This window comes from Dipodomys ordii, unplaced genomic scaffold, assembly GCF_000151885.1.
Source record: "Dipodomys ordii isolate 6190 unplaced genomic scaffold, Dord_2.0 Scaffold63, whole genome shotgun sequence".
NCBI lineage: Eukaryota > Metazoa > Chordata > Mammalia > Rodentia > Heteromyidae > Dipodomys > Dipodomys ordii.
In genome coordinates this window covers 3,848,694-3,872,552 of record NW_012267279.1, presented here as the reverse complement: position 1 = coordinate 3,872,552, position 23,859 = coordinate 3,848,694, and the positions used below count along the sequence as shown (strand labels likewise).

Genomic DNA, 23,859 nt, shown 5'->3' with positions numbered 1-23,859 from the left:
TCTTTGCCTTTAGATTTCAGAACTTTAAATCTCTTTACATGAATATCTGAGTGGAGTTTGTGCAGTTTCTTACTTTTATTTCTCTTTTCAAATTTGTTTTCAGCCTTTATTTCTTTGGCTCTTCTCTCCTTGAGATTCCAATGAAACAAAAGTTACCTTTTTTTTTCCCTCTAGTCTCACAGATCTATGAGTGTATGAATCCCACCTCCAAATTTTTCGCTTTTGTTCAAATTTGATATCTATCATTCTTCTAGTTTCCTGATTCTTTATTAAGTCCATTCTATTTTATAGTTGAGCTGATTAGTAAGCTTTTCAATTTGGCGTATATATTTTCTACCTCTAATACCCTTCTTTATATTTTCTATTTCTTTGCCAAAACCGTCTATTGGTACTGGAAATTTGAAACCAGTTGTAGCTTCCACTAGGCCTACGTTGACACTACCTTCCTCATTGTGTTTCAAGGGGCTTACCACTTAGCACTTGCAGTGTTTCTCTAGTCTTGAGCTAAAGTAAAACAGCTATCAAAAGTTTTCTGTGTAACCTGGGTGTGGTAATCCACAACTTGGGAAGCAGGGACAGAAGAATTGTTAATTCCTGGGTAGCCTGGGCTCCATAGTGAGATTTTGTCTCAAAAAAAACCCCAAAAAGTCAAAACTAAGAAAAAGAGATTTTTATATCTTTCTAGGCATTTTAATGTTTCTTTAACCAGAAAGCAAGCTTTTGTTGTAGCATTTTATTTATTTGTTTGATTTAAGTTGTTTTTTTTGTTTTGTTTTGTTTTTGTTTTTTGGTCGTGGGGCTTGAACTCTGGGCTTGGGCGCTGTCCCTCAGCTCTTCAGCTCAAGGCAAGCGCTCTACCACTTGAGCTACAGCGCCACTTCCTTGTTTGATTTAATATTTGATTTACTGATGGTATTAGTTGACATTTCCAGGCTGCTGCCTTCTTTAGGGATGTATTGGTCAAAAAAAGCCAGGCATTGGTTGTTTACAATTGTCATCCTAGCTACTCAGGAGGCTGAGACCTAGAGGATCTCCATGCAGAGCCAACCTAGGCAGAGAAGTCCATGAGATTGTTATCTCCACTTAAACAAAAAAGCAGGGCTAAAGGTGTGGCTCAAGTAGTAGTAGATTGCCATCTATGAGCAAGAAAATCAAGCAAGCATGAGGCCCTTTGCTTGCTTGCTGGCTTGCTAGGTCTGGCAAGCCAGTAAGCAAACAGCTGAGGAGTAGTTCAGTAGTAGAGCATTCGTATGGTATGGAAAGGCCCTATGTTCAACCCCACCACCACAATGAACAAAAGGAAAACACAGCAAACTTATGTCCATAGTTTTTAGTTGTACCCTGTAGAAGTAATAGGAAAAAAGCCAGACACTGATAGCTCATGCCTGTAAAACTAGCTACTCAGGAGGCTGAGATCTGAGAATCAAAGTTCAGAGCCAGCCCAGGCAGGAAAGTCCATGAGACTCTGATCTCTAATTAACTACCAGAAACCAGAACTGATGCTGTGGCTCAAGTGGTAGAATACTCACCTTGAGCTGAAGAGCTCAGGGACAGCGCTCAGGCCCAGAGTTCAAGCCTCTGACCAACAACAACAACAACAAAAAAGAAATAATAGGGAAAAGTACATCTACTCAGTTGGTCTGTATCTAATTTACATTTTGATCCAGTTGTGTCAAATATATAAGCATTGATGGGGAAAATGTCACATACTTTGTATATCATGTGATGATTTGCATAATACTGTGCTCCAGAGGACTGCTGGAAAATAATATATTTAAACTGAAATTCATTGTTCACATTACTAATGAATACTTTTCCCCTACAGGAAATAATGCAAAAAGTGTCCCAAGGCTCTTGACCAGTGACCAAAGATTTGAGAAAGACAACCAAGCTCATGTTTTCTCCTGATCAAGAAAATCATCCTTCCAAAGCACCAGTAAAATATGGAGAACTCATTGTCCTAGGGTAAGATTTTTATATCGCATGGGACATTAAGAGAAATCTTCTTACTTTTAGAATTTATGTCTTTTCTACTCCCTCCTCCCCCAAATCTAAAGTTACAGGCTAATGTTACCATATTAAGAACTGAGTTCTCACATTTATGCTATTTTATTTGGGCTTAATTACAGCACAAACAATGCATAAAGGGCACAGTTTGTTTTCTTTATCCCATCTTTTAGAAAGCTTTCTTCTACCATTCAGCCCACTATCCCAAAAGCCCCCATCCTTTTCCTCCTCTGAGTTATTTTTTGTCACTTGCTATTTATATGTTGTTTTGTCCCTCTGAAGTAGTTGTTGGTTTGTGTTTAAGATATTTCTATTATTTCTAGTCAAAAAAAGGTATGTAGGTATATAAAAACAGTAGGATGATGGAGAAGCCTAGGACTTAGCTACTTGCTTGCACAATATTCTCATTCATTTAATTCCTAGAAAAATAGTCTGTGGATTGAAGACTAGATGACTCTAGTACTTCAGTTTATTCAGTCCAAACATGTTGTAACTGTCAAAATGGAAGCAGTCTAAACTGGAGATCCTAGAAGCTAAAATTGCACAATATCCTTTCCACCTGTTGTTTCTCTGATTATGTAAAAAAACAACTGTAGAGATTGCAGTAAGTTTGAGAATTAGATGGGTACTGTTTAAGTGAGAATCTGTTGTTTCAGAAGATGAGAGAAATAATAATTACTGAGCTTAACTGGAAGCAGAAAATCCTAGATTCTGGTGCTTATTCCAGCATAGCTAACTGTATGGTCTTGGGCAAGTCCACCATATAGACTGTACAGTGACAATTAAACAAGATCATCTAAGGCCTTTTTTCGTTCTTTTTCTTTTCTTTTTTTTAATTTTTAAGTAATTGTCCAAAGGGGTTTCAATTCAACATGTCATTTTATGAGTATAGTATATCTTGACCAGTGTCACCCCTTCCATCATTCTGCCCCATCTGTCACAAGCCTAACAAAAAAAGTTCTCTGCTTCCATTTTCTAAGACCTTTTGAAAACGCATTTTTTTTTAATCTCAAAAAGCAAACTTATAGCTGGGTGCCAGTGGCTCATGCCTATAATTGTAGTTACTCAGTGTAAGAGTTGCTACCACATGGTTCAGGCAGAAGAGAGTTTATTTGGGAGAGCTAAACTACCAGGCTGGACTCAAGAGCAGGTTGTAGAGTAGCATCTGGAATGTAGCAGGTAGCAAGTAGCAGCTTAACTAATGGTGGAGAGAGATTATATAGGGAAAGGTGGGGCCTCAGCAGATGTGGAAGTGATCTCAGAGCCTGGGACCCTTTTGCTGATGCCCAGTCAGGTGATTGACAGGTGGTTAACAGTTACAGATAGTTACAGGTTTGGGGGCTTCAGCGTTGTATTTGGGTTGGGGGGAGGAAGGTGGTGTCTCCTAGGCAGACATAAAAGGGGCTGAGTTTTGAGGATTGTCCTTGGAAGCCAGCCTGGGTAGGAAAGTTTGTGAGACTCTTGACTCATTAACCACCAAAAAGCCAGGAGTGGAGCTGTGGCTCAAGCGGTTTAGTGCTAGCCTTTAGGGACAGCAGTTCAAGCCCCAGGACTCTCTCTCTCTCACACACACACACATACACATACACCCCCCCAAAAAAAAACCACCCTTAAATATCATAAACTTGGGATGGGCATGGTGGTGTACAATTGTAAACCAAGCTACTTAGGAGGCAGAGATTTGGAAAATCACAGTTTGATACCAGGCCTGGAAGAAAGTTAACAAGACTGGGTGTGATGGCCATATAATCTGGGCTCTAATCCTAGTTAGGCAGGAGATAAGAGTAGAATGGGATAAATATGAGTGTGGAAGTTAGAGTCTGATCCCAGACAATAATGCAAGACCCCAACTAAAAACAAACATAGCAAAAGAAAGGCTTAGTAGTATGACTCAAGTGCAAGGTCCTGAGTTCAAACTCTGGTACCACCAAAAAAAATCAAAGTATTTAGTAATTGCAATATTATAACTTCAGGTCATATCGCTATTAATAGTATTAATGACAAACAGCTTTTTTAACTACCAGAAGAAGAAAAAAACAACTATGCTGATGAGTTAATTTTTTTTAGCAAAGATTTGATCTAGGCAGTGTTGGCTCACTCCTATAATCCTAGCTACTTAAGAGGCTGAGACCTGGAAAAATCAGTTTGAAGCCAGACCAGGCAGAAAAACCTAAAGATTCTCCCAACTAACCTGTAAAAGCCAGGCTGGAGGTATAGCCTCAAGGAATTCAAGGATTTTTGAAGAATCTGATAGTTTTAAAGTGTCTCATTTAGCCTAAAGATTTCCCAGTTAATCATTAGCAGTAGTAATTAACTATATATCTGATATTTAATGACCTAAAATGCAGTAAGTCTAAGAGTAAAACTAGATATAGTTATCTATTTCCTGCTATTGCTTAGACAAGAGGATTGAATTTAGGAACATAAACTAGGAACTTAAGAGCACAGATCCAGAAAAAGAATGAGTCAGGGACTTTTAGAAGACAGTAGCCAAGGGTCTGTAAGGAGCTCACCATAAGGCTGATGGCCACACATAGTCCTGAATAGCAAAATTAAAGGATAAATGAAGGGGGGCTCTATTTGCCCTTGGAACAAGACCAACAAGATTAGCAGGAGCTTTCACCTTGTAATGTTTTGTTTTATATTGGGTTAGTATAATTTCTATACATGGCAATCATTGAGTAAACTCTTTTCATCTTTAAAACATGATTCATTCTTGTAAACTATTTTCAGGCCATTTTCAATTGTTTTTTCTTCCAACCTCAAATCCATCCTTAATCCCTGCTTCATTCCTGCTCAGATGGACCGACTACATAGGAGAATCAAAAACTTTGTCAGGGACAGGGAGCAATGAGTAGTTATTATTAAATTACTCTTTATGCCTCAGTGCAAAAGTAAAAAATGACCCAAAAAAACCCTTGAAATTATTTTCTAGTTTTGCCAGTGTCATGTTTGTGACACTCCGAAATAATTCCTCTGAAAAGAATTCCTTTTTCCTAACTTGTAAAAACGTGAACAGTTGGGCTGGGAATGTGGCTTAGTGGTAAAAGTACTTGCCTAGCATGCATGAAGCCTTGGGTTCAATTCCTCAGTACCACATAAACAGAAAAAGCTGGAAGTGGTGCTATCACTCAAGTGGCAGAGTGCTAGCCTTGAGCAAATGAAGCTCAGGGACAGTGCCCAGACCCTGAATTCTCAGGACTGACCAAAAAAAAGAAAATGTGGACAGTGATGCCAATTTGGCAGTTTTTACAAGGCAAGATTAAGTGAAATGCTGTATTTGAATACAACTCAGTGCTTGGTGTATAGTACTTGTCTGGGTTTGTTTTTAACTTTTCCTGTGTTGTTTCAGTCCTTGTTAGAGAGAGAGAGAGAGAGAGATCATGGAGAGATTACCATAAAACATACTTTCGGGGCTGGGAAGGTGGTTCAGTGGTAGAGCACTTGCCTTGCACGCATGAGGCCCTGGGTTCGATTCCTCAGCACCACATAAGCAAAAAGATAAAAGCCGGAAGTGGCGCTGTGGCTTAAGTAGAAGAGCACTAGCCTTGATCTGAAGAGCTGAGGGACAGCGCCCAGGCCCAGAGTTCAGGCCCCACGACCAGACCAAAAAAAGAAGAAGAATCTAGTGTGTGTGTATGTGTGTGCACACACGCACCAGTTTCAGGGCTTGAAATCAGAGCCTGGATACTGTCCCTGAGGGTTTGTTTGTTGGTTTGTTTTGTCTAAGGCTAGCATTCTACCACTTGAGCCACAGCTCCACTTTCTTTTATTCCTTTTTCTCTTTCTTTTTTGGTAGTTAATTGGAGATTAAAAATCTCATTGACTTTCCTGCCATGGCTGGAAGAACCATGATCCTAGATCTCAGCTTCTTACAGGTGTGAGCTGGAGTACCTGGCTAGAGATTCTACTTTAAACAATACATCCACTACATTTAGAGGTCGTATTAACACACACAAGAACATTCACCCTAAAAAAAAAAAAAAAAAGAGTCAGATAGGCCTTAGTCAGTTCTTCAATAAAAGAAATACAAAAGGTACTTCTATCATAATAAGGAAGAATCTCATTTTGTTTCACACTAAAACAATTGGTCTAGAGGTCATCAATTGCTAATGGTTAACATGTGCTAATAGATAATTAACTGAGAATTGATTCTACAAAGTAAAACGTTTATTTTATATTTGTGTGATTCTTAAAAGAAATCACCTAAACATTTTTTTCTTCTCCCATCAGGTATAATGGGTCTCTCCCAAATGGCGATAGAGGAAGAAGGAAAAGTAGGTTTGCTTTGTTTAAAAGACCTAAGGCAAATGGGGTGAAGCCCAGCACTGTGCACATTGCATGTACTCCTCAGGCCGCAAAGGTAAAAAATAAAAATAAAAAATTTTAAAACTAAATAAGTAACAGAAACTGAAAGATTTTTATGTGTTTATATTTGCTAGCATTTCCCTCACATTTCTATTTGAGAACGTTCGTTTTGTTTGGATTGGAGTAGAAACTTTGGAAACAGTATATTTCAGGCTGTAGTGTGGAAAGGGAACTGAACTTAAAAATGACAAATTAGAGTCAGTGGATAGAAATTAGAAGGAACCATTCCCATTCCCTGTTAAGAGAGGTAGAGGTAGGGCCAAGGCTTACTTTGTTACAGCCATCCACCCTACTTTACCATAAGGGCCTCCCCTTGACATGGTGGAATGTGGCTTATAATATGTAACATTTAGGTTTTAGAAGCCGTTCAGATGAAGTCATTTCTTCACTGAAGGTTTTTAATTGATGTTTCTGTGGATGCTCTTGTTTTTATTTATTTTTTTGTGTTTTGTAACTTTGAGAATTTCTACCACTCACTGCACTTGTATGAAGTAGGCGTCATCATTACATTGAATCAAAGCAATGGAAGCAAATAGCCATATCCACAGTATAGCCCCATCCCCTCCAAATACCACCCCCCCCACACACACACACTTCTAGTCTCTTTGCCTTTCTTTGCCAAAATTTCCAGAAATTTGCCCATCATTTCAGGATACTTGTACTTTCCTAAAATGATAACCAAGAAGAGGGAATTTCAGATCTTTATCTGTCCACTAAATTATATGATCTGCCAAATTTGATACTATAGATGAGCAAATTTTAAAAACTAGAGTTCTTTGACTTCTGAAGTATAGCTATATAGCCCTGAGATGTGCCATTAGTATTGCAATATCTGGAGTATGTCTTTGTACATTTAATAAATGAGACTGTAAAGCTGACATATGCTGCCCTGTTTTAAATAATAGTCCAGTCTTCAAAATTAATAGGATTTTCAGCCTTGTTTCATATATATAGTTTGGGGTGCAAAATAGAGGCCTCAAGCCTTGACAAGTCTTCCTTTGTTACTATTTGGGAAATTTTTAAGGTTTTTCATCTTGCTCCTTTGCAATAAGGGATATGCTTAGAAGGTAGTAGAAGTAAATAGCTTATTCATCTCAATTGGAGGAGCTTCTTAAATGTTTCCTCACAAGCGTGCCCTTGGCATTTTGGGTGTTCCAGTCGTTCATTGTGCAGGACATTCCACCATAACATGAGATATTTAATATTTTTCTCCCACCCACTGAGTACCTTTTGAGCCCTCAAAAATACATTCCCATATTTTCAAATGCCCTTAAGTAGCAAATACTACCTCTGGTTTTGAACTACTATCAGGGAAAAATATTTAACCTTATTTGTAAAATATTCTGTTTTTTAAACTTTTATGTATTTAGTTAGTAGAGCTAGTCCTGGGGCTTGAACTCAGGGCCTGGGCATTGTCCCTGAAACTTTTTTACTGTAGGTTAGCATTCTACTATAGCTCCATTCCAGCGTTTATTTTTGGTATTTAATTGGAGATCAGAGTCTCATGGACTTTCCTGCCTGGGCTGGCTTTGAACCATGATCCTTAGATCTCAGCTTCCTACAGGTGTGAGCCACCAGCACCCAGCTCTAAAATTCTATTTTATATCCATCTTCCCATTTTTTATACTTTTTAGTCCTTTATGGAATCATTATCTCGCCTTTTTTCATCTTTATTGGGCAATAAGAACCTTAGGAATCAGAGATGAACAAAAGTAATTTTTTTAACTTTTAAATGAATATATCAGTGAGATCCTGTAAAAAAAATTTCTGCCAGTCATCTGGATTAAAGGATTCAAATCTTGCCTTCTAATCCACTGAAACTCAAATTTATCTTTTCATAGTTCTTATTCCCAATCTAAGAGTGAGCTTAATAGCTAAGAAAAGATTTCAGTCTCAAAGTCCATTTAATTCTTTAAAAAATTAAATTGGCTTGCCATTAAGAGTCAACTTTCAGGCCTCGTTGATGGCACTCTGGACAATTGAGGCAGAAAGATCAATAGTTTGAGGCCAGCCTGGGCTATATGGTAAGACCCTGCCCTCCACCACCAAAAAACAAAAAATTCAAAATAGCAATTAATTTGAAAATTTGTTTATTAATGTTAAGTGTCAAGTATCAATTTTTAAATCTGTGTAATAATGATATATATAGTGCTGTTGAATATATTAATACATAAACCTCTAGAGAAAGGAAAATAGGGAGAGCCATATGGGCAGATACAGGTATGTCTATAAAGCGTGATTTCCTTAAAAGAAACAAGTGAGAAGCAAAAGGGGCATTGATAAGCTTTGACAAAACCAGCTAGTTAGTATAGTACCCCAAATATTTGTTTATTATCTTTGGGTTTGAAAATTAATTTTCTTATTCTGAAAGCTATTACTTTAAAGCTTTTATCTTCCACCAATTAGCTAAAAACTAAAACTAGACAAAAACTTTTATAAAGCCAAACTTCTAATTTGAAACTTTTTTTTCTTTAGCTTCTTTGCTTTGTGTAATCACTCTTTGTGTCTATTTTCCTTTTACACAATCTGTTTCCACTTCCTTTGTACATGACTAGGTTTTTTCCCCTCTGATATTATCTTCAACTCATTTACATAGAAAATGCTTGAAAACAAAACTGAAAATTTCTTTTTAGAAATGTTTTTAGTTTGGAATAGGTCAAAGGTACAAATATAAGCATTATATCCATTTCTATGAAGTTTTCTGTATGTAGCCCAGTATGTGGCAGCTTTGTCATCTATATCACATAATGGTTAGAGAAACAACTATTTCTGAGTATTGCTACCACTTTATAATTATTTAGGTGACTTGAAAAATAAGATTCCTATTTATAAATAAGATTTTTGTATTTCTGTATCAGAGGGGGTACTGAGTATTGATTTTCTTTCTTCATGGCATTTGATTTTGATCACTTGATAAAAAATACTTAAAAGGTGACACAAACTTTTATGTCATTTTGATTTTTTTTACATTACGTTCTTATTCTATAACTTCTTCAAAGTATTGTGTATACCCAGCCCCTAGAAGACACCAGCCTCTAATGCTTATAGTGTGTCTTATATATGACAGATATTTTTACCTTCTTTTGTGAAAAGATTTTCTACTAAACATTGACTACATAATTTTACTATTAACCTTTTTATTTACAGGCAATAAGCAACAAGGATCAACATAGTATATCATATACTTTGTCTCGGGCCCAGACAGTTGTGGTTGAATACACTCATGACAGCAACACAGATATGTTTCAGGTATTATAATATGAATTTTGAAAAAAAGTTAATGTTTTCAATATTGTACCAACATAATCCTCATACTTCCTGTAAGTTATCATGTTTTCTTAATCTTTCAAATTTGCAAGTGGCAAATTTGAAATTTTTCTAGTAAAGTGTTTATATTTAGCTGTTTTGCTAAATAGACTTAGCTATGTAGTTGTCTTTAAAAATGCATTTTTATTATGGGAAACTTCAAAAACCACCAAAGGAAGAGAATCTAGGATAGTACAAAATATTTCTCTTCACCTGGCTTCAATTATCAACATGGTCGATCTTGTTCTATTTGTTCTGTCTGCATTGCTAGGTGCTCAACTGCTCCTGACCCTGTTAGTCCTCATGTCATTCATCTTTTCACTATGAATCTCTGAAAGATAAGACCATTCTTAAAAACAGAACAAAATAAAGCACTATAAAATCATTTCAATTAAAACTTGTCAGTGACTTTAGCTGTGCTCAGATTAAGGATACCATATCATAATTTTGCAAAACTATTGTTTTCTAAACCTTATATATAAAAGTCATTGTGGCATATTAAGATATGGACTCTGCTGCTGCATGCCTCAGTGTCCTTTAAGGATAACAGAATCTCCATCAGGACAGTTAGGAAGATTAAATGAGTTTGTGTGTGAAAAATGCTCAGATTTGTGCCAGCTACCTATTAAAAACTCTTAGGAAATGTTAGTATGAATATTCAGAAAAAGAAACCAGAAGTATTCTGTGTACATGTACAACTTTTTTGCGAGGGAGGGACATGGAGAATATTACCTCACCTTCTCTACACTACAAAAACTACAAACAAATTCTAAAAATGTTTTTCAGCACATACTTTACTCAAAGCTACTGGTACAAAAAAGAGCTCCTGCCGGGCGCCAGCGGGTGCCCGTGGCTCACGCCTGTAATCCTAACTACTCAGGAGGTTGAGATCTGAGGATTGCGGTTCAAAGCCAGCCCAGGCAGGAAAGTCCGTGAGACTCTTATCTCCAATAAACCACTCAAAAACCGGAAGTGGGAGCTCAAGTGGTAGAGCACTTGCCTTGAGCTGAAGAGTGCAAGGACAGCACCCAAGCCCAGAGTTCAAGCCCCTTGACCGACAAAAAGAAATAAAGAGTTCCTCATTTTTTTTTACAGGGCTAGTGCTTATGTTTTTATAAACTAATAGATTATAAAAGAATTAGGCCCAAGGTTTAAGTAAAATTTGTGGTTCTTCTCCCTTAATATTAGGTCACTTAAACATAAGCTAGAACATAAGCTGCCTGATAATGTTGCTCTTACAATTATTGTTCTAGTTAATTTACCATTTTTCTCTAGTTTTAATATTAAGTAAAGTTGAAAGACCTTTCTAAATTAATTTTAATTAATAGCAAAAGTACTTCTTTGGACTTGTTTTTCTCAGCCCTTTTAAATGAGATGTCAAATTTTTTGAATAGTGTCTCCACAGCTGATATTACAATGAGTGTGTGTTTGTCTTCTTGCTTTTACTAAATCTAAATAATAATGAAGATAAAGGTTGCATCTCACCAAAAACCTAACTAAAAGAATTGGAATGTTCTCCCACATTTTATTTTACCAACAAGCAACTAAATTTAGCTCTAAAAAAAAAAAAGCCATCTCTAAGAACATCTTTTTTTTTTTTTTAATAATTTCAATTTCAAAGGCCTGTGTAATCTGGTGCCTGAGTGCAAGCAGTTACTTTTTAAGAATTATCTTTGGGAAGGCATGGAGAATATGAGCTCCTAATCATACCATTTGGTAGGCTAAGGCAGTACTCATTGATTGGTTCCCTATCTAGGAAAAAGCAAAGGCATCATCTTTGTAGAGTCTGGGGTTCCCCCCCCAGTATCTACATCCTTCAATTTTATGATAGTAATTTGTAACAAATACATTAACAAACTGATACTTACATTTACTTTAACCTCTGTGACTTCTTCCACTGTCTGCCTTTTTCTTTTCAATTCCTAAACTGAAAGTAACTTAATTACTGTTTAGTACACCTGAAAGTGTTAATTCTCTGATAACCTCACCCATCCAGAACTCTTACTTGAAACCTGTCTCACAAAAATATGAGCTAGAAGAAAGAAGAAAGTTCTAAGTATTATAAAGAGGGGAAAAACCTACACAAATGTCATTAGATAGCACAGTATGATTCATGTTAAGAGTTTCTTTAATGCTAATTCTCTAATTGGCTTTAGAAGTACAGATCATTTCACATCACTATCATCCAACCCCATAAAAATGATTCCTTAAGAGCCTGTACAAACATTTTAGTTTATGTCTCTTAATAGTTATAAATGGTCTCAGGAAGACCTCTAGGTGTACAAAATAAATGCCACAGAATCCACCCATTAAAATGCCTTTTCTATGCTTCCTCAAGAATTCTTAGGCCTAGAACCTTTTGAAACTATTCTTTGAAGTTAGTTGATTATTTGATTTCTCAACTCATACCAGAATTAAAGGCTTGTTACTAGATTCAAATAGAGAAATCTGTGAAGTGCACATTAGACCTCAATGCAACCCCTTAAGACCAGTATTTGTGTATATCTTTCACTGCAATTAAAGACATCATTGCATTTCATTCAGCTTTATATAAATGGCATTGAGTATAACATTTACTCATTGTAAATACTTTTTGTGGAACAATCCAGGTAGAATTATAAATGGTAGTTATATTTACACCTGAAAGGGTTAGTTTATAGCCATCTAGAAATCTCAACTACCCTGAATTTTTTATTCCCTAAGGGTTTCATGAATTCTGTCAGAATTTCCCAGTTCATTCTATGCACAAAATGACTAGTACATCAGAAACTCTGATAGATTAGTTTTCAAGGGTATAGATGTCCCTAAAGTTAAGTATGATACATATGAACTTTAGAAATTTCAGAGGCTTAATGTTCTTATCTCATTATGCCTTTCTTGATTGGATTTTAGCACTGTGTTGTTTGAATAGGTTTATATATATATATATATTTCTTTTTTCTTTAGATTGGTCGGTCGACTGAAAGCCCTATTGATTTCGTAGTAACCGACACAGTTCCTGGAAGTCAAAGTAATTCTGATACACAGTCAGTTCAGAGCACTATATCAAGATTTGCCTGTAGAATCATATGTGAACGGAATCCTCCCTATACAGCACGGATTTATGCTGCAGGATTTGATTCATCAAAAAATATCTTTCTTGGGGTAAAAAACTTTCTTCCTAAACAATGTATTCTTTTATCAGCTTCTGTTTCCAAGTTACACCTAAATGGCAGTACATTATTCTATTGATAGGAGAAAGCTGCCAAGTGGAAGACATCTGATGGGCAGATGGATGGCTTGACCACTAATGGTGTTCTTGTGATGCATCCACGCAATGGGTTCACCGAAGACTCCAAGCCTGGAATATGGAGAGAAATATCAGTGTGTGGAAATGTATTTAGCCTGCGTGAAACCCGGTCAGCTCAGCAGAGAGGAAAAATGGTAACTATTGAAGTGTAGCTTTTTATCTAACTATAGTGAACATGTGAGATAAATTGGACTAAATGCATTATTATTATATATATGCTTTGGGGGGTTAGGGGAGGAGCTCCTAGGGCTTGAACTCAGGGTCTGGGTACTGTCCCTGAACATTTTTGCCCAAGACTAGTGCTTTACCACTGTAGCTCCTTTCCCAGTGCTTTCTATGGTTAATTGGAGATAAGGTCTCTTGGACTTTCCTCCTTGTAGGTAGGTTCGCAGGTATGAACCACTGGCACCCAGCATATCATTATATGTATATTTTTAAAACAAACAACAAAATAAAGCCTCTTAAATATATCACCAACAAAGGGAACTAAGCCTGAGCTTGATTATCAGATACTGAGAAATACTATACTAGAAGACCATGATAGCTTTTGTTTTTGTTTTTTGTCGGTTGGTGTCAGTGGGCTTGAACTCTGGGCTTGGGCACTGTGCTCTTCATCTCAAGGCAAGTGCTCTACCGATTGAGCCACAGTGCTACTTCCTGTTCTCTAGTGGTTTATTGGAGATAAGAGTCTCACAGACTTTCCTGCCCGGGCTGGCTTTGAACTTCGATCCTCAGATCTCAGCCTCCTGAGTATAGCTAGGATTACAGGCGTGAGCCACTGGTGCACGGCCATGAGTACATTTCTTGTCAAGCATTGTTGCCTCTTTCTTTGTATTATTTTTGTTTTTCTGAAACTAGATATAGCTTTGTAGCCCAAGCAGCCCTCAAACTTAGGATCTTCCTGTCTATCTCTCACATCTATACTTTTGCTTGGGCTGGCCACAGTGATCATCCTGATCTTCACCTCCTTAATAGTTAGAATTACAAACATAAGCCACTACTCTGAGCTCTTAATATTTCAATTAGGAAAAGTCTGTAATAAACATTTTTGTCACATTATGTTCATATACTTAAAAGCTTAAGCTTTTCTAGATTTAACCACATTTTTACGTTTCTGTTTGTTTTTGTTTAAAATTAAAAACTAGTTTATAATTTGGTTAGTGTTTAAGTCACAAGTTGTTTTTAGGTGTTGAGTATTTTATCTTTGATTTTCAAACTTTTCCTGATGGCTTTTAGTTTCTTGACTTCTTAGTAATCCTAGGAAATCTAGGAGATGTTTATGAGAAATCCCCAAAACCCATGTAAACTCCAAACCAATGTGTCTTTTGATTCTCATCTCTTCCAGGTGGAAATGGAAACCAATCAGTTACAAGATGGCTCACTTATTGATCTCTGTGGTGCAACATTGCTGTGGCGTACTGCAGAAGGCCTTTCCCACACCCCAACTGTGAAGCATTTAGAAGCTTTAAGACAGGAAATCAATGCAGCAAGACCTCAGTGCCCTGTAGGGTTCAACACACTAGCCTTTCCTAGTATGAAGAGGAAAGATGTTGTAGATGAAAAACAACCATGGGTCTATCTAAACTGCGGCCATGTACATGGCTATCATAACTGGGGAAACAAAGAAGAACGTGATGGAAAAGATCGTGAATGTCCTATGTGTAGGTCTGTTGGTCCCTATGTCCCTCTGTGGCTTGGATGTGAAGCTGGATTTTATGTGGACGCCGGCCCTCCAACCCATGCGTTTAGCCCCTGTGGGCATGTGTGTTCAGAAAAGACAACGGCCTATTGGTCCCAGATCCCACTTCCTCATGGTACTCACACTTTTCATGCAGCCTGTCCCTTTTGTGCACATCAGTTGGCTGGTGAACAAGGCTACATCAGACTTATTTTCCAAGGACCTCTAGACTAACAGTTGTCCTCCAGGACTACATTATAAATTTATAAGCTAAGTGAGTTGGGTTTTTCAACCTGTTGTCCACTTCAGTTCCTCTGCTCTGGTCATTTGCATTAAGATGAAGAATTTTTTTAAACATTTATAATAAATAGTAGCAATTTCTGAGCAAAAATCTGGGAAACTCAAGCAAAGGGATTTTTGAAAGTACCAGACTTCTGAATTCTGAGTTTTGAAAATATATTTTGAGGAAAAAAGACATAGTCTAATTTGATGCCTTCATTTTAGTGTTTTGAATCACCCATCCTCAGTGTTGAGAAATTGTTTTGTATAACTGAGGGTACTGTTGGTTCAAACTATGTTAGTTTACAGTTTGTTGCAAACATTGTAAAATATAGCAACATGTATATTAACTTTTTTCTATTTATCTTTATGATAGAAAGTATATTAGAATGTTCTTGGTAGAGTAGCATGGTAATGATGGTGTCACACTCTCAGTGTGAATGGTAGTGTAGTGAGCACATAGCTCAAGGATTTGCAAAGCTAAGGACAAGAGAACCTCTCTCCTCACCCTGTTAAATATGGAATTTGGTGAATTAAAATACTTTGTAATACCGAATTCATATTAATTACCATTGTCTAAGAGGTATTTGTTTTTAACCACAATGAAGTTAATCAGGAAGATTTTTTTCCTTAATGTTTCTCTCAAGTGTAGTACTATAACAAAAACTTAATGCTAAAAACATTTTATATACTCCTTTGAATATGCAATCTAATCTAGATTATCTATTTTTCTCCCATGATGACTAATCTGTTTTTAGTATCAGCAACATTTGGCAAGTTTATTTTTTGGATATAAACTATGGTTCTCATCTGTTCACTGTTTCTAGAAAAAAAAAAACATTTCTATGGTAAAAAAGCATCAAATAAGAAAAGATAGTGAATATTTGTTTTTAGAAACAGAAATGCTTAGTTAATTCTATATTTGGCTTTATCCAGGCATTAGAAAATATAGAGACATAAAGGGTTGGATGACAATAGAGCCATCCCTCCCCCCATTAAAGCAGACCAGCCTTAACTGTGGAATTGAATCCTAAGGAAAGTTTCTGTGGTATGATTTAAATGAGTGCGTAGTGCTTGGTTGTCAGATGAGCATCAGTGACAGCAAAGGGAAGGAACAAACTTGCAAGGTCTGTTTATTCTTGAACCCCAGGATATCCTTTGCTTTCAGAAGCAAGAAAATGTTTCTGTTCCTCTCCAACCTTTTTTAAAATGCTCCACAAGAAGAGACAGTTGCACTACATCAAACCCTTTCGATACTTGTAGAAATCAGTACACTTTTAGATTAGACAAATCATTTTTAGTTTTAGTCTTTTGATTTCCTTTAGTTTGAAAAACTGTATCATACTTGATTGACTATAGCAAAATTTTGTATGGTAGCATAACTTTATTCTATTACATCACTTTTTTTTCTTTCTTTAAAAAAAAATTGTTGCTTAGAAGCCATGAACTATTTTATTTTACTGTGTCAAAATTCCTTGTTTGAAAAAAATGATCATTTGGGTTCACTCAGGAAATGCATGTCAGGAAACTTGTATTATAAGTTTATTAGTTGTGATGTATCAGTAACTGCTGTTACCCCTTTTCAAAGAAATATAATTGATTTTGAAGTTTTTTAGATTGTCACATGATTTGTGACTAATGCAAGGAAATTAAGTCCTGTGTTGTGTTTGTTCTAGTCATTTCTATTCAGGCTATATATTGTAGCTTAATTTTTATTTGCAATTAATTTATTCAAACTAAGTAAATACTTTTCAAAATAGATATTTGAGTCTGCCTCTGTGAGTTCCTTTTTGCATAACTGAGAATGGGAAACCAGAAGTAAAAACTACACTTTAAAATATGCATTTAAATTACACAAGAAGTTTGTACTTAATGTCACACTTTCATCTATCTAGCTTTGGAAATCATCTCATTAAAAAAAGAAGTTGTTAGGAGCTAAATATTATAGGACCTTTTTTAAAGAGTTGGTTCTTTACAAATTGCATACAAGGCTATTTAAGTAGTGTCTCCAAAAGCACCATCAAGAAAGGTAATTTTTATGGCTTAACTCTTATCAAAGCCATCTTCATATATACAAGTTCCTTAATTTGTATAGGGAATTCAATTCCCTCTCATCTACAATATTAGTCATAAAACATAACAACATGAAGGACAAACATTGAGACATAGGAATCCTTTACCAAGTTACCCTCTTCAAGCTGCAATTGCTTACTTCACTCAAAAAAAAAAAGTCCCCTGGTTTATGTAAAGCAGGGTAGGAATAACTCATTCTGATACAGATGTATAATTAAATCTAGCATTTGAGTACTCCACTTTTTTTCCTCAAGATATCTCAAGAACCTTGAGTGATGCAGGATCTGACACATACTGAGAATATCAGTGAAAAACTGTCCTCCGTTATTCCTTTATAAGATAAGCAGTTCTAACATTGTCTCTTCAAATCGTCATATTTGGCAACATAGAATACATTCCTTTCTCTTTAAGCTCCAAGTATTAACCTTGCAATAAGTCAGGTCATAACATACTTCCTTTATACAATCTCACACCACACCTGTACTTTCAGAATTATTCATATAAGTGCCTCATCCTCAAATGTTACCTACTGAGTTCTTGTAGCTTGTACAAATTCCTGGTGTGCACCAAACCATTCTAAGCACTGGGTAATGCAGCAGTACAAAAACATCCTTGCCTTCATGGAATTTGTATTCTAATCGGGAAGAGAGAAGTGAGTAAAGCAAAGGAAAGTGGTAGAGTGCAAGGCCTTGGGTTCAATTCCCAGCACCAAAAGCAAAGCAAAAAGACTGCTTAGTCACCCACAGCAACTGGAAGGGTAGAGTTGCCAGTTATTGAAATAGACGTCGTGGAAAGAACAGAGATGGGTGTACTGGTGGACCATAACTTGGATATCACACCAAGATTCCTATGTCAGACAAGATTTTTGCCAAAAGCAGGATGATCTTGCTTTTTTGTTATTTGGCTTTCAAGTTTCTTTCTGAGGAAGTTGTGTTTTCAACTGCAGTTAACTGCCTTTAGCCAAAATATTTTCACAGTATTTCTTCCTCTGTACCCAAGTACACTTTTTAATTCAGCTCCTACTTTTAAAAATTAATAATCCTCAGTTTTCTTGAATGTTAATCATTTGCTGTTTCAAATTCTTCTTAATAGTGATAACTCTGCTAGGTCAAGGGATGCTTTTCCTTTACGTTTTTAAAAGATTAAAATGCTTATGAAAAACAGTTTTTGTTTTTTGGGTTTTTTTGTCGGTTGTCCGGGCTTGAACTCTGGGCTTGGGCACTGTCCCTCAGCTCTTCAGCTCAAGGCAAGCGCTCTACTGCTTTAGCTACAGCACCACTTCCAGTTTTGTAGTGGTTTATTGGAGATCAGAGTCTCACAGACTTTCCTGCCCAGGCTGGCTTTGAACTGTGATCCTCAGATCTCAGCCTCCTGAGTAGCTAGGATTACAGGTGTGAGCCACCGGCACCTGCCATTTTTTGTACTTATAAAATAAAACTACATTTTTATAATTTGGTTTCTAGCTAGGAATATGGTTCAGTGGTAGAGTGCTCGCCTAACATGCATGAAGCCCTAGGTTCAATTCCTTAGTACCACCTGCACAGAAAAAGCCAGAAGTGGTGCTGTGGCTCAGGTGGTAGAGCACTAGCCTTGAGCAAAAAGAAGCTCAGGGACAGTGCCCAGGCCCTGAGTTCAGGACCCAGGGCTGGCAAAAATAATAATATGGTTTCTCTGAAGGAAGCATGCCTCTCAATTATTAATAGAAAATGGAATAAATAAGATCAAAAGAGTTTTCCTAGTAATTGTTGTAACTAGTACTTGTGACTATGATACTATGTATCATGTCACATCAGACTTTCTTTCTGAGCCACAAGGTAAATGCTTGCAAACTTTCTTAGATGATCAGAGAGAAAACTGAAAATTCAAACTAAGCTTCTGAGTGTTCAAAAAAAATGAAGGTGACATAGCTAGTTGTTGTAGTAGAAAATGTGCTTTCCCCTGGCTAAACAAGGGATAAGATGGGGTGGGGCAAAGAAAGACCTATACAGTAGTTCTGACTGTATAGTAGTTCATGAGGGCAACAAACTTTTGAGAAGCATTTACTGATGAAGAAAGGCTCACAAGAAAACCAGTACTAATGGGGCTGGGAAGGTAGCTCAGTGGTAGAGCACTTGTCTTGCATGCATGAGGCCCTGGGTTCGATTCCTCAGCACCACATAAGCAAAAAGAAAAAAGCCGGAAGTGGTGCTGTGGTTCAAGAGGTAGAGCGCTAGCCTTGAGCTGAAGAGCTGAGGGACAGCGCCCAGCCCAGAGTTCAGGCCCCATAACCGGACCCCCCCCCCAAAAAGAAAAGAAAGAGAAAACCAGCACTAAAAGGGAAAGTAAAGATTAGTCATCTGATGTTCCTCATTACCATATAACTGTAGATTTTAGAAAACAATAGAATTTAAAGTAAAGGAATCTTCAATAAAGTTGCTGATGGGCCCACCAAGTCCTCAACAAGGGAGATTACTGATATCTGATTTTCAAGCCTCAGTCCCCATCTGTCCTTATATTCTTGCTTATTATAAATGAGTCACTAAGATTGTTACAATGTTTTGACTATTGAAGCTAAGATAATATATTGTGTTTCATAGATTTTTTAATTCAAAATTACAAGTGTCTGCAGAAAGATAATAACTTGTCGTGTAAAGGTTCCCAAGTATAGATGGTCTGCTTCAGATTTTATTTGACTTAAAAAGTTGTCTAGTTTGTAAGTGAAACACAGGAATAAAAGAGAATTGTGAGTTCTATCTAGTCTGGTAGTGTGCACCTGTAGTTCCAACTACTTAGGAAGGCTAAATCAGGACATTCACTTGAGTGCAGAAATTCTTGGGGAGTCTGGGCAACATAGTGACCTACCTCATCCAAAAAGAGAAAAGCCAGTACTTTCATTTGTAGCCCTTTTGTACTTAACCTAACGCAGCAAGCATAAGTACTCTCTCAAAGGAAAAGTCTTTAACTTTTCTAATTTCATGGTTAGGGCAGTGGTTTTGCATAATGCACCTCTGCAGAAATACTCTTCAGTTTATCAGATTCTGTTCAGTAAACTTATTTGAAATGGAAATGGTAATTAATGATTTAATGTTATATCAATACATGGTCAAAAATATTTTTAATAATAGCATAATAGTAATTTGGACACCAAATGCCCATAATATTGTCTGAATCACAAGTTGCAAATCCTGACTTGAAGAGGCAGGAATTTAACTGGACCAGGTGTGGAGGGACAGGAGAATGAAAGCTGATACAGGTGTCAGGTGTCTACAGCAAGGAGCTTTCAAAGCAAAGATGAGGCCAGGTGGCAGTTGCGGTGGTAGGAGGAATCTCCCGTGGTGGGTGTGGCTAACATGTTAGGAACCCTGAAGTAATTACTTCCCAAGTTGAGTTTGCACAGAGCGTGGAGAGGGAAGAAGAGGCAGTTTCTTAGAGGCTCAACTCACTACCCCACCCCTGACCCCACACATACACCAGAGCCAGACAGTTGCTTCTAATTGGGTGGAGGGGATAAATATATATACATATACATATTCATATATATACATACATACACACACACACACACACACACATATATATTTGGTCATGGGGCTTGAACTCGACCTGGGTGCTGTCCCTGTCCTTCAGCTCTTTAGCTCAAGGCTAGCCCTCTATCACTTGAGCCAAGTGCCACTTCCAGTTTTCTGGTGCAGGGGGGGCACAGAGATGGTTATTGGAGATGAGAGTATCAAGAACTTTACTGCCTGGGCTGGCTTTGAACCACCTCAGATCCCATCCTCCCAAGCAGCCAGGATTACAGGTATAAGCCACCAGCTCCTGGCTAAGTATAACTTCTTAAACTGAGCAGTTCAAAGAGGAAAAATAGTTAAGTGTGCAATTCTAACAAGTTTTAGTAGTATCCTCTCTGTAAACATTCTGCAATAAATGCTGATTGTTTTATCACTGATTTTTCAGAATTCAGCCATAGCAGCACACCCTAGATTGAGTGTACTGTGCAAAGTTGGTGTTTTAACAGCAGAAATAATCTAACTGGTATCTGTTGCATTATGAGATGGAAGTCAAAGACCCCCTTGGGATGTGGCCTTTTGCAGAGAAGCATTAAGATTGTTTTAAAGCTATAGTATTTGTTCTAGGACTTTTATAGGTTTGAGATTTTACAATCGACAGTTTGTTTGAAGGTGCTTTTATGGTTTCATTATTGCTACTAACTTCAAATAGAGCCATATTTATTTACCAAAGTATTTTCATTCCTCTTTAAATACAAAAGGGCTATTGAAAATATCTGGGTGGGATTCCACAGCTAGAAGCAATTCTTCAAACAAGGCACAAGTCCAAGCCTTAATACAGCCTCAGATACCAGTCCTTAGAGAGTAGGTAACAATGGGCAGTTATTCTTTAGGGGGAAAAACAAAAAACTAGTGACTGTGAGGGAGTTAGAAAATACCTAGATAAGCAGCTGCCCTTCAGAATGGATGCAATCTACCAATGAAGCTAGCATTTCCTATAATTTTGTGAAATACTTTTACTTAATTCCTTGCCTTTATCTGAGGTCATAAATCTCAGTACCTGTCATCCTACAGGGGAAAAATAATAAAAAATAACCACTGACATTAATGCACATGGATATGAGCTCAGGGAATTAATGCTTATGACACCTCATTTTAGTTCCTTTTTCTCTGGAGCGGTCCTGTGTGTGGAATTAGATTCATGCAAGTGGTCTCAGACTAACAAACTGAATCTCTTCATCTGGGGAGCTTTGAAGCCTTTGAAATATGAGTCAGAGTATGTTAAATAAATTTCCACCTGTCTTTTCATTCTAAGGACTTTTTTAAAGTTACTCAGAGGCCAGTGGAAAGGATAATGGAAATACTTCATGGCTGAAACACTTTTGAGGCAGTTTGGGGGAGAGTGTGTGGCAGAGAAGCAGTGTATCTAATACATCCCAAGGACCTGTCCCTATTAGCTTGCTGGCACTTATTTATTTATATGTTAACCTATGACTCCAGCTTAAACCAGTTTGAGGAGCAAAAATGCTTAGCTATAAATCAAATTGTAAAAATCCAATCTTTTCATGCATGCCTTCATCGGGATGAGTGAGTCTACTTGGCAATAAAATGTGCTACAAATATTTGGACAGTCCTGAGCAAAGGAATTTATGTGGCATGCAAATATGTGCATTTTTAACCAGAAAATAGCATCCCTGTATTCATAGGACCTGGATGCATGTTTTCTCTCATATTTGGAACCTAGAATTGATTTATAAACATATAAACACCCTGTGGTGGTATCCAAGTGTACATAAGTATATTAACCAAAATATGGTAGGTTCGGGGGAGAACTCAAAAGTTGTAATTCCTTAGAAAGGTTAACACAGTCCAACACAATAAACACCAGTAAATGAGTACTAAAAAGAGGGATGAGCCAGGTTGTTGGTAGCTCATTCCTGTAATCTTAGCTACTCAAGAGGCTGAGATCTAAGGATCATGGTTTGAAGCCAGCTCTGGCAGGAAAAGGCCTAGGGACTGCTGTGGCTCAGAGCAAAAACAATTCAGGGACAGTACCACTGTCCTGAGTCAAGCCCCAGCAGCCAGAAGGGGGGTGGGGGTGGGGGAGGGGAATGGGTAGTTGATTAAGGTGAAGAAGAGGTAGATGAAGAGAGGAAGTAGGAGTGGATGCAATCATAAAATTCAATGCATAGCCTACAAAATTAATAAAAGGTAGGATTAGGAAGGATGGGGAAGAATGATGGAAGGGGTGACATTGAATATAATGCATTATATTCATAAACTGCTTTGTTGAATGGCAACTCCTTTGTACAACTAAAGACAACTTTTTTTAAGTACCTAAACAAGTTCCAAGTTCACACCCCTTAGAGTAAAGCATTTCCAATAAATCTATTTTGTTTGTTTCTTTAAAGTTTCTCTTTCTGTAGAAAAGTGTTTGAAGGCTTTATTTAGAGAACCTAGCTGTAATTGAAGGGAAATTAGGCCTTGTCAATAACCATCCTCCTAGCTAGAAAGAGCAAATTGACTCTTAATGTCCTCTTTCATGTTTGTGCTTCTGTTTGTGCGGCTCATTTCCACCTAACACAGACTTCCACAATGCCAGCATTTGCTTTTTTATTTCTTGGTGGTATCTCTAAGCAAGCTAAACCTACCTTAGTGCCAATAAGATAATACTGCCATGTTTTTCTGGGATTCCAGAGCATTCATTCTCTTTCAAGTGGAGTTGCAAGTAGTGTAATTAGTTTAGCCTAAAATTTCACTGGGTGTGGAGGTACACTGCTGTAATCCCAGCACTCAGGAGACAATGGAGAAGGATCACAATTCTGAGGCTACATAGCAAGCTGCTGTCTCAAGAAAGGCTGGAGATGTGGCTCAAATGATAGAGTGCCTGCTAACAAAGGCAAACCCTGAGTTCAAACCCTAGTACCACTGAAAAAATAACAAGTTTGATTCTGTTTCTTGATTCTGATTCTGTTTTCACATGGAAAAAAATTATTCTGTGACCAATGATCTCTTAAACATACCAAGGACTAATAATATTGAAACAATGGAGAGGAGGCATCGGGCAATGCCATACAATGGGTACTTTTAACCCCTTTCCAACTTTATTTATTTGCCATACTGAGGCTAAACTTAGGACCTTGTACTTACTAGGCAAACATTTTATCCTCTAACACTTTGCTTTAGTTATTTTTCAGCTAAGGTCTCAGGCTTATCTTAATCTACAAAGTTTATAAACTCTACCAACTTTAACAATGGAGGTCTAAAACTATATTTTATACATATATTTTATATAAAACTATTTTATACTTCCATTGTTAAAATATAGTTTTATACCTCCATTATTGCAGAGATTATAGGCAAGAACCACTACA

The 23,859-nt window shown here is 37.1% G+C and overlaps 1 protein-coding gene across 3 annotated transcripts in view; it reads left to right on the top strand.

The window, feature by feature from the left end:
• Positions 1-16,869, top strand: part of Peli1 (pellino E3 ubiquitin protein ligase 1) — a 51,663-nt gene extending 34,794 nt beyond the window's left edge. For all 3 annotated transcript variants that reach the window (XM_013022553.1, XM_013022555.1, XM_013022554.1), the window contains exons 2-7: positions 1,826-1,965; positions 6,241-6,370; positions 9,523-9,624; positions 12,628-12,825; positions 12,916-13,104; positions 14,316-16,869. In XM_013022553.1, coding sequence (XP_012878007.1) covers positions 1,895-1,965; positions 6,241-6,370; positions 9,523-9,624; positions 12,628-12,825; positions 12,916-13,104; positions 14,316-14,882 — 1,257 coding nt within the window. In that variant the 5' untranslated portion in view covers positions 1,826-1,894 and the 3' untranslated portion in view covers positions 14,883-16,869. The remainder of the gene's footprint in view (positions 1-1,825; positions 1,966-6,240; positions 6,371-9,522; positions 9,625-12,627; positions 12,826-12,915; positions 13,105-14,315) is intronic.
• Positions 16,870-23,859: the final 6,990 nt, after the last annotated feature.